The sequence below is a fragment of the Rhinopithecus bieti genome, unplaced genomic scaffold, assembly GCF_001698545.2.
Source record: "Rhinopithecus bieti isolate Rb0 unplaced genomic scaffold, ASM169854v2 scaffold_20840, whole genome shotgun sequence".
Lineage (NCBI taxonomy): Eukaryota > Metazoa > Chordata > Mammalia > Primates > Cercopithecidae > Rhinopithecus > Rhinopithecus bieti.
Window position 1 is genome coordinate 342,809 of NW_016809955.1, and position 10,868 is coordinate 353,676.

The following is a 10,868-nucleotide window of genomic DNA, read 5'->3' on the forward strand; positions in this document are numbered from 1 at the left end:
AGGCATGTTATTGCTAGGTTATATGGTAAGCTTGAGAATTCCAGCTGTTCCACATCCTCACCAATTTTAGCCATTCTTGTCGCTGTGTAGTAGTGTCTCATTTTAATTTGCATTTCCCTAATGACTACTAATTTTAAGCTTTTTTTAAAAATAAGCATATTGGTGATTTTTATATCTTTCACTTAAGTATCTGCTCAAATCTTTACTTTTGTTTTATGGGGAGAGAGAAGATTGTCTTATTGAGTTGTTAAAGTTCTTTGTATATTCTGGATACAAATCCTTTGTTGCAAATACTTTTCACAGTCCATGGCTTTTCTTAATAATGTCTTCAAAAAAACAAAAGCGTGTTTTTGTTTGTTTGTTTGTTTGTTTGAGACAGAGTCTGGCTCTGTCACCCAGGCTGGAGTGCAGTGGCACAATCAAGGCCTACTATTGCTTCGAACTCCTGGGCTTGAGTGATTCTCCCACCTCTGCCTCCTGAGTAGCTAGGACTACACCTGTGCACCACCACACCCAGCTAATTTTTTAATTTTTTATAGAGATGGGGTCCCACTGTGTTGCCCTGGTTGGTCTCAAGGGCCTGGGCTCAAGTAGTCATCCTGCCTTGGCCTCCCAAGGTGCAGGAAATACAAGCATGAGCCATTGCACCCAGCTGAAAGTTTTCAATAAAGTCAGGTTCATCTGTTTTTTTTCTGTTTATGGCTTATGCTTTTTGTGTTCTAAGAAATCTTTGCTTAACCCTATGGTTACAAAGATTTTTTTGGCATGTTTTAAATATAATCCTTATAGTTTTGTTCCTACATTTAGTTTTAAAATTCACTTTGAGATCATTTTTAAGTATGTTGTAAATCAAGAGTCAATGTAAAAATTTTTTCCATAATAGGTCTTGAAATCAGGTGGCAGACGTCCTGCAACTTTCTTTTCAAAACTTGTTTTAGGTGTTCTTGGTCTTCTACATTTCCCTGTAAATTTTAGAATCAGCTTGTCAGTTTCTACAAAAAAAAGCTGAGATTTTTATTGGAATTGCAGTGAATATGTAGATCAATTTGGGGGAGAATTGACATCTAAGCAGTATTGAGTCTTCTAATCCATTAGCATAGTATATCTCTGTTTAGGTCTTTAATTTCTGTTGCAATGTTTTATAATTTTTTATGCACAAATCTTACACACCTTTTGTCAGATTTAAGTATTTCAGATTTTTGATGTTATAGTAAATAGTTTTTTTTTTTTTTTTTTTTTTTGAGACAGTTTTCCTCTTGTCACTCAGGCTGGAATGCAATGGCATGATCTCTGCCCACTGTAACCTCTGCCTCCTGGGTTCAAGCATTTCTCCAGCCTCAGCCTCCTGAGTAGCTGGGATTTGAGGCACCCATCACCATGCCCAGCTAATTTTTGTATATTTAGTAGAGACAGGGTTTCACCATGTTGGCCAGGCTGATCTTGAACTCCTGACCTCAGGTGATCTGCCCACCCTTGGCCTCCCAAAGTGCTGGGATTACAGGTGTGAGCCACTGGGGCCAGCAGTGAATAGTATGTTTAATTTTAATTTTTTATTGTTGCTAGTATATAGAAATATAATTGATTTTTATATATTGAACTTGTCTCCTGCAACTTTGTTAAACTTACTTTTTCTTTCTAATAGCCTTTTATAAATTCCTTATAGTTTTCTACATAAATAAATCATGTTATTTATAAAAAGAGACAGTTTTATCTTTTCCTATTCAATCTTATGCCTTTTATTTTTTCTTCTTGCCTGATTGTACTAACAGAACCTCCAGTAAATGTTGGGTAGGAGTGGTAAGAAAAGTGTTCTAATTCATGGGAGAAGCATTCAGTCTCATAATTAAGTGTAACATTAGCCATAGGTTTTTTTGTAGAGCTTGGGGAAATTTCATTCTGTTCCTGGTTTTCTGAGATTTATTATGAATGGGTATTAAATTTTGCCAGACGCCTCTTCTGCATTTACTAAAATGATTATGTAAACTTTTTTAGTCCATTAATATAATGGATTACATCAGTTGATTTTTCAAATGTTAAACCAACCTTGTATTCCTGGGATAAATCCTACTTGGTTAGGATGTGTTGTCTTTTTTTGTGTATTGATGGAGTTCATTGGCAAAAATTTTTTTACATCTGTGTTCATGATATATTTAGTCTTCATTTCTGACATGATTTACTTGTTTTATTATTTCTTTCCTGAGTTAGATTGGCTCCCTTTACCTTTTCCTGTTGTCTGGCCCTCACCTCACATTATCTGGTCATCCCTTCCCCAGATGTTTTTTTTTACTGTTGTGTGGTCTTCCTTGGTAGCTAGCACTGTTTTTTGTTTGTTTGTTTTGTTTTGTTTTGTTTTTTCAAGTATGTTTTGTTTGCTATTAAGGAAGTTGTACTGCTGTCCTTCCACTTTTTTATACTAGGGCTTTGAATAGTTGCTGTATTTTTTACCATCTTGATACCCATATTTGAATGAGTTGGAATTTGCAGGAGTAGCTATTAGTAGATTTCTATAGAAAAGGAAGATAGGCAGGGTAGTTTTTTAGACTTTGCTCCTCAAGAACGTTTCCTTCTTTGCTGTGGTGTAGCCACAGCTTCTTAGCCTCTCTGAATCTAACTTGATTCTAGAGGGCTGATCTTTGCCTTCAAGTCCTGTCTTCCAAGGTGTTTGTTTCCTCTTTAGAAGGTGGTGCTTTTTGAGCTCTTTCCTCTCCAGGGCTCCCTTGGTAGAAAGGGACTTGCTACCTTTTTTTTTTCCTCCAACCTTATTCATATGTTGCTCCTGTTTGATCTTGGTCTATTCTGGGAATGGGGCTCTCTTCTGAGAATGGATATTTGTGGTCAGTCTCTGAGACCTGCTACTACTCCTGGTTTCCTCTGAACTCCTGTGCTTTCCTGCTGTATCACCAGAGCATCTCACCAGTTCTATGGGCTTTCTTTAACTAGTAGTTTTGGAGAAGGTGAAATTACAGCTTTATAGGGACTTTTTTCTCCCTCTTTGTTTCCTCTATTTCATTTCTCAGATGAGCACTTGGAAGATTTGGAACTATGCTGCTGCCATGTTTCCCAATATTGACTTAATGACAGAATTTTGATGACTGTGAGAGCAAAATAAAAAGAATAAAATGGTTTTTTGCCTTATAACTATTATCCCTAAATGAGTGATATGAATTCTCAAGATGATTTCATTATTACAATTTGGTACTCTTAAGGTGTAGTTTAGGAAAAAGAAAATATTTCTTTAGCCACTCTAACTCTTGAAAGAGTATCTGTGTAAACTCTTTTCTATTTTATTTTATTTTACTTTTTTTGAGACAGAGTTTCGCTCTTGTTGTGCAGGCTAGAGTACAGTGGCGTGATCTTGGCTCACTGCACCCTCCGCCTCCCAGGTTCCGAGTAGCTGGGATTACAGGCACCCACCACCACGCCCGACTAATTTTTTTTTTTGTATTTTTTGGTAGAGATAGGGTTTCACCATATTGGCCAGGCTGGTCTCGAACTCCTGACCTCAGGTGATCCACCCGCCTTGGCCTCCCAAAATGCTGAGATTACAGGCGTGAGCCACTGCACCAGCTTGTATAAACTCTTTAGTTAATTTTATAAACGTTGTAGTCCCATCTTCCATCCTGAGGCTATTTAGAATATAAATTCAATATAAATTTGTATAATTTTGTTTGTTATCTTCTAGGCCCACTTTTTTCTTTTTGCTCCATCTTTATAAAATTTTGTTTTCTTCTTTTTTTTTCCTACTCGAAACAGGGTCTTGCTCTTTTGCCCAGGCTGGAGTACATGGTGCAGTTGAGGCTCACTGCAACTTCAGCCTTCTGGGTTCTCAACCGCCTGGACTCAAGTGATCTTACCACCTCAGCCTCCTGAGTAACTGGGATCACAGGAACACACCGCCACACTGGCCAATATTTGTAATTTTTTTCCAGAGACAGGGTTTCTCTATGTTGCCCAAGCTGGTCTTGAATTGCTGGGCTCAAGTGATCCACTCTCCTGGCCTGGGTCTCCCAAAGTGTTGGGATTACAGGCGTGAGCCACCATGTCTAGCCTATAATTTTTTTCTTTTTTTCTTTTTTTTTTTTAAGACAGAGTCTCGCTCTGTCGCCCAGGCTGGAGTGCAGTGGCGCAATCTTGGCTCACTGCAACCTCCACCTCGCAGGTCCAAGCGATTCTCCTGCCTCAGCCTCCTGAGTAGCTAGGATTACAGGTGCCTACTACCCAGCTAATTTTTGTGGTATTTTTAGTAGAAATGTGGTTTCACCATGTTGGCCAGCCTGGTCTCAAACTCCTGGCCTTAAGTGATCCACCCACTGCCACCTCCCAAAGAACTGGGATTACAATTGTGAGCCACCGTCCCCAGCCCCAGCCTATAAAATTTTATCCTTATGCTTCTCAGACCATCTGTCTTCCCACACATGTATTTGTTTTCTATTTAACTTCAGATTCAGGCTGAGTTTCCCATATCTTTACCATTCTTGTATTATTAAACAAGTTTTCCTGGAGAAAACTGGTGGCTATTCATTGCCTGCCTGAAGCTTAGAAAGTGGCCATGTTTGGCTCCACAACTTACCCTAACTATTTGGAATTTATAAGCCAGTCAGTTCCATTTAGACTAGCTCTTTCCCAGTGATTGTGTCCTATGTAAGTGAAAAAAAAAGGAAAGTGAGAATTACCAGTAAATAATCCTCTGGACTTATCAGGCAGGTTATCAGGCCTGCAAAATAATTTATCGTACTTCTCTTTACAGAGTAGAAATTGGTTTTGGGGTTTTTTTGGTTTTGTTTTTTTAAAGACAGGGTCTTGCTCTGTCGTCTAGGCTGGACTGCAGTGATGCAGTCACAATTCACTGCAACCTCTAATGCCTGGGATCAAGCAAGCGATTCTCCTCCCTCAGCCCCCAGAGTAGCTAGAACTACAGGCATGTGCCACCATGCCTAGCTAATTTGTTTTCTTTCATTACTTTTTTTTGGTAGGGGGTGGGCAGTAAAGACAGGGTCTCATTATATTAAGTGACCCTCCTGCCTCAGCCTCCCAAAGTGTTGGGATTACAGGCGTGAGCCGCCACACCTGGCCTCAGGGTGGAAATTCTTAATTCTTCTTTCTCCGAAGAATTATCTATGGAAAGACTTATTAAAAATGATATTATCAAACCTGTCCCTTCTTTTAAAGAGAAGAAACTTTCAGAGTCATAACACTAGCAAAGCAGTTCTGCATTTATGAATATTTTCTTCCTCAAATCCATTTAATGGAAAACAGAAGTTACAATGTAACCAATGTTACAGCAAATTGGAATTGAGCACCTTGATTCCTGCTACCCCTTTTATTTAATTGTATTAAAAATTTTGTTTCCTTGCTTGTAATCCCAGCACTTTGGGAGGCCAAGGTGACCAGATTGCTTGAGCTCAGGAGTTTGAGACCAGCCTGGCCAATACGGTGAATCCCCATCTCTACTAAAAGTACAAAAATTAGCATGGCATGATGGTGCATGCCTATAGTCCCAGCTTCCTGGGGGACTCAGGTGTGAGGATCGCTTAAACCTGGAAGGTGAGGGCTGTGGTGAGCTGAGATCACGCCACTTTGCTCCAGTCTGGGTGACAGAATGAGACCCTATCTCAAAAAAAAAAAAAAAAAAAAAAAAAAATTTCCTTTTAATGGAGCAAAATGCCATTAAAACTCAAAGATATGACAAAATCCTGCCTCTTTTTTTTTTTCTTTTTTGAGATGGAGTTTTGGTCTTATTGCCCAGGCTGGAGTGCAATGACGCGCTCTCCGCTCACTGCAACCTCTGCCTCCCAGGTTCAAGCGATTCTTCTGCCTCAGCCTCCCAAGTAGCTGAGATTACAGGCACCTGCCACCATGTCTAGCTAATGTTTTGCATTTTTAGTAGAGACGGGCTTTCACCATGTTGGCCAGGCTGATTTGGAACTCCTGACTGACCTCAGGTGATCCACCCGCTTCAGCCTCCCGAAATGCTGGGATTACAGGCGTGAGCCACCACACCCAGCCTAAATCCTGCCTCTTGATTAACCCCTGTGATTTATGTATCCCCTCTTCTAGCTTTGGTGTCATCCCCAGCACTCCTCTGGCCATCCATACACCACTGATGCCAAACCAGAGCATTGATGTCTCCCTGCCTCTCAATACCTTGGGCCCAGTCATGAAGATGGAACCTCTGAATAACCTCCAGGTCAGAGTTTTACTTCACTCAGGTGGTACAAGTTAATATCTTGCCAATTATTATTATTATTAATTATTATTATTATTATTACTATTTTTAAAGACAGAGTCTCGCTCTGTTGCCCAGGCTGGAGTGCAGTGGCACGATCTCGGCTCACTGCAGTCTTTGCCTCCTGTGTTCAAGTGATGCTCCTGCCTCAGCCTCCCAAGTAGCTAGGATTACAGGTCCAAGCCACCACACCTGGCTAATTTCTATATTTTTACTAGAGATGGGGTTTCACCGTGTTGGCCAGGCTGGTCTCGAACTCCTGACCTCAAGTAATCTGCCCACATGGTCCTCTCAAAGTGCTGGGATTACAGGTGTGAGCCACTGTGCCCAGCCCAATTTTTCATTTACATGTAAAAAAGTCCCTCTTTCTTCCTTAGGTTTGAGTTATTCATGGAATAGGATTTGAGATAAATCTTTGTGGACGAGAGTTTTATGTTTTGTTGTTAAGAAAAACAAAAGTCATGCATGACATAGATATTCATTCTTTTACTCAACAAACGTTTAGAAACTTTTTTCTTCCTATTTGTACACCTTTTTTCCTTAAGACTTTTACAGCAAAATTTGAATGTCATTCATATAAGAAGAGATTTATATGGAGGTTATCATTGAACACTGGACCACAAGACCTCATTAGCATGTATCTATGATAAGTATAACAGCATCTTAGAAGAATTTTATCTGGTCTACAAGATCCTCTTTATCTTGAAAATGTTGAATTTTTTAGATTGCTTGGGTATCAGCTTAGAATTTCATTCAGTTTTCACCTACCTTGAAGTTTCCTTTGAAATATAAACCTTCTGGGCATCAGGCAGCGTGAAGGCAGAGCAGTAAGCTCATAAGTCAGAGCTGTAGCAACCCTGGAGATTGCTAGCGGTTATGGTTTTAATGTTCACAAGAAGAGCAAGAAAGCCTTGGGCTACCCTGCAATGGGGAACTGTAATCGATCCCTGCATAAAGCGGAGACCCTGGAAGGGCAGCTCTCTCAAAGAAAGGAGAACTAGGAAAATGTTTTCGCCATCCCCCAGAAATGATAGGAAAGTTCTGAGCAGGGTTCTGGGTATAGCCCCTTATGAGAAATTTAAGGCCCAATCAATACCATGGGTGAGTTATATAGTCCAAATTTACACTACTTATGTAGATGTAGTAACCTCCAAATCAATACATTAATGTAAAATTGGCCCAGGACTGGTGAAACCTAGAGTCCTGTCAGAAGCAAATACAAAGTAGCCCTTTAACAACAGTTGTAAAATTTAGGGACTTCAATACCCCCAACTGAAAAGAAAATCTCTACTGAAAGTGAGCTCACAGTTTAACAGGAGAGAGAGAGAAAGATGCACTGTGAAGGATAGTCAAAAGACATTGCAAAGAGGAGGACGGGTACTGTCCCCACCCCCACTAAGAACTTAAGATAGTACAGTCTGAATGAGACTATGAAATATATTTAAAATGATGAAAGAAAAATGTCAGCTTTCCACTTTCCAGTCAAGACAGGTGGGATCCCATTGTTTAATCTTCTAGAAATACCAGTGTAAGATACCAGTACTGATAGTGAGACGTCAAGAGTAAAGTATCTTGGAGTTAAAACTAAACATTCTTCAGTCATTTAAATACCAGCACAACAGGCCTGTTTGCCAGTTCACTAACTACCTTGTTGCCACAGTAGTTGACTGCCTTTTTTTCAGCAAAGGGAGTAACGATTGAGAGGGTAGACGAGTGAGTCACAATATAACTTGGCTCAGACAAGAAGAATAAAGCAAGGATTACTATGCAGATGGAATTGGCTGTTACTATGATGACAGTAATGTGTTAAGGGGCTTTTCCAGCACAGGATCCTGAAGAAACTTAACCCAAATCTACATCTGTTCCCTTTTCATTGAAATCTAACCTCCCATTGGCCACAGAGCCTCAAGCCTAATATTTGAGGACAGTCAGCATGCACGCAAGAATGCTTTACCTCATAAGCAGGAAAGAGAATTTGGGTCACAGAAACCAGGGCAAATTTTCTGCTCTTAAAATGAAAAGAAAAAAAGAAAAGAAACAATAAACAAATTAATGAATGTCAGTTTACTTTCCTACTGGCATTTCCATTTGACTAACTCCTGAATAGGAATCCTCACAAGAGAAGCTGAATCTTAGTCCAACCCTGTCCTCAAAAGTATTGATATGATATTAGAACTAGTAAGTTTTAATTTTCATAAACCTGATATTATAAGAAGCAACCTTTAAATTTTTCCATCTGTAGTTAACTACTGATTTTCAAGTTTCCCCTTGGATTCTCTTCTTTTGGGGATGTCATAATTGTGGCTGTTTTCTCATTAATTGTCATTTCCCAATGGAGATGATAAACAAAACTTGAAAAGAGAAAACTTTTCCCCTGTGAGCAGCTCTACTTAGTGTATGCTGGTGAGAGTTGAAACTAATGGCTAGCTTAGGGATGTGTAGGGTACTTTAGATTTCAGCTTCCATTCTGCCTTTTTCCCCATATAAACAAGAAGAAAATCAAAACGTCATTCCAACGAGGTTAAACTGTATAGATCCTGATAAAGCCAGATAAAGATTGATCTAGCTTTTATATATATTTGTATAATGTTTACATTCAAGAGCTCATGTGGGAAAATTAGTATTTTTCTAGTACTACAGACCATAAAATCGGGGGGAAAAAAATGTTGGGGATTGAGGAAATGAAATTTTGAATTCCATGTGGGTTTTAGCTGTTTTGGCTAATTTAATATCAATGTGTAGAACAATTAAATCAAGCCCAGCTGCCAGAACTGTAGTATAAAACTTATTATAAAATCTTTTCATCAAAACACTCATTACTGCTTATTGGCTTATAGACTATTTGAAACACTATTTAAAAGTTAAAAAGATACCATTCGTTCTTTTTTTTTCCTTTGAGATGGAGTTTCACTCTTGTCACCCAGGCTCGAATACAATGGCGCAATTTTGGCTCACTGCAACCTCCGCCTCCCAGATTCAAGCGATTCTCCTGCCTCAGCCTCTGAGTAGCTGGGATTACAGGCACACGCCACCACACCCAGCTAATTTTTGTATTTTTAGTAGAGACGGGTTTCGCCATGTTAGCCAGGCTAGTTTTGAACTCCTGATCGCAGGTGATCCACCTGCCTCTGCCTCCCAAAGTGCTGTGATTACAGGAGTGAGCCACCATGCCCTGCCCATTCATTCTTAATGTAAAATACATTATCCCTTATATATGGGAATTAAATACTTAGTAGAGATTTGAACCTGGAAGAATTTTTCTGCTATACTGACATTGACTGTAAAAGCTTTTGTGAATCAACTTATAGACATTATACAAAGTAAAGTTAAGCTTGCTCCTACTGGGAGCCTTTCTTGAGTTTATTTATATCACATAATTATATTCCTTGAAAAGAGAATTGATTCTCTCTGCTTAAATAAAGCAAAAACCTTAGTAAGTGTCTAAATGTATTTCCTTTAAATGAGTTTTCTCTGACTCTGATGTCCCTGTTTCTCATTTCGTGTGTTAGTTGTGCTTAGAAACATTTTCCCAATGAACTTCTTCAAACTTGACACCTGGCAAGTGACTGCTTTTTCAAGTCAGTGTCTGTAAGGAGACAGTGGAATTATGATTTAACATGTGTTCATCTCCAGGGTCATGCTTATGGTCTTTATGTAGATGCTGCAGAGTTCCCACAGCTGCTTGGCCTCTGTTTTCACAGGGCCATAAACTCTTATGAGAACATTGATAGCATCATTCTTTCAAGTTTTCAGGATTACAAAGGCACAGTTTAAAGAGCCAACTAATTCTACAGTTATTTAAGAAAAACCCAGTCCCCAGACTTTTCTCCCTAACAAGACCTCCAATATCTCCTTCCACAAAGCCAATTTCGTTCACCTCTTTTGATTCTTTCAATAATTACCTAAGTAACATGCTCATATTGGGACTTCTGGATTTTTCTTTATTTTTATTTTTTTGAGATAGGGTCTCACTCTGTCACCCAGGCTGATGGTGCAGTCATGGCTCCTGTAGCCTTCACCTCCTGGGCTCAAGCAATCCTCCCACCTCAGCCTCCCGAATAGCTGGGACCACAGGAGCACACCACCACACCCAGCTAATTTATATATATATAGAGAGAAGGGGTCTCACTACATTATCCAGGCTAAGGAAATAGTTAATTGTTTAGTGGATGGGGACAAGGGGAGAACTTACCAGCATTCAAAGTACTTTCTTTTTTTGGAAGAGACAGGGTCTCACTGTGTTGCCCAGGCTGAAGTTCAATGACTATTCACAGGTGCAATCCCACTACTGATCAGAATGGGAGTTTTGACCTGCTCTGTTTCTGCCCCATGTTGATTCACCCTTCTTAAGACAACCTGGTGGTCCTCCACCCCCAGGAGGTCACCATATTGATGCTGAACTTAGTGTGGACACTCAATTGGCAGAGCACACTATAGCCATAACTTCTAGACTCAAGTGATCCTCCTACCTCAGCCTCCCAAACAGGTGGAACTATAGGCACACCACATGACATCCACCGAAGTGCTGTAATAAACATATGCCATCATATTATTTTCTCTCAAGACATATTATTTCTAGTGACCTTTATGCTACCTTGGAGTTGAACATGGTACTATTTTTTTTTTTTTTTTTTTTTTTTTT

The 10,868-nt window shown here is 39.6% G+C and overlaps 1 protein-coding gene across 6 annotated transcripts in view; it reads left to right on the plus strand.

Moving 5' to 3' along the window:
- AP2B1 (adaptor related protein complex 2 subunit beta 1) overlaps positions 1-10,868 on the plus strand; it is a 141,980-nt gene that overhangs the window by 90,021 nt on the left and 41,091 nt on the right. For all 6 annotated transcript variants that reach the window (XM_017890989.1, XM_017890995.1, XM_017890992.1 and 3 more), the window contains one exon: positions 6,058-6,187. In XM_017890989.1, coding sequence (XP_017746478.1) covers positions 6,058-6,187 — 130 coding nt within the window. The remainder of the gene's footprint in view (positions 1-6,057; positions 6,188-10,868) is intronic.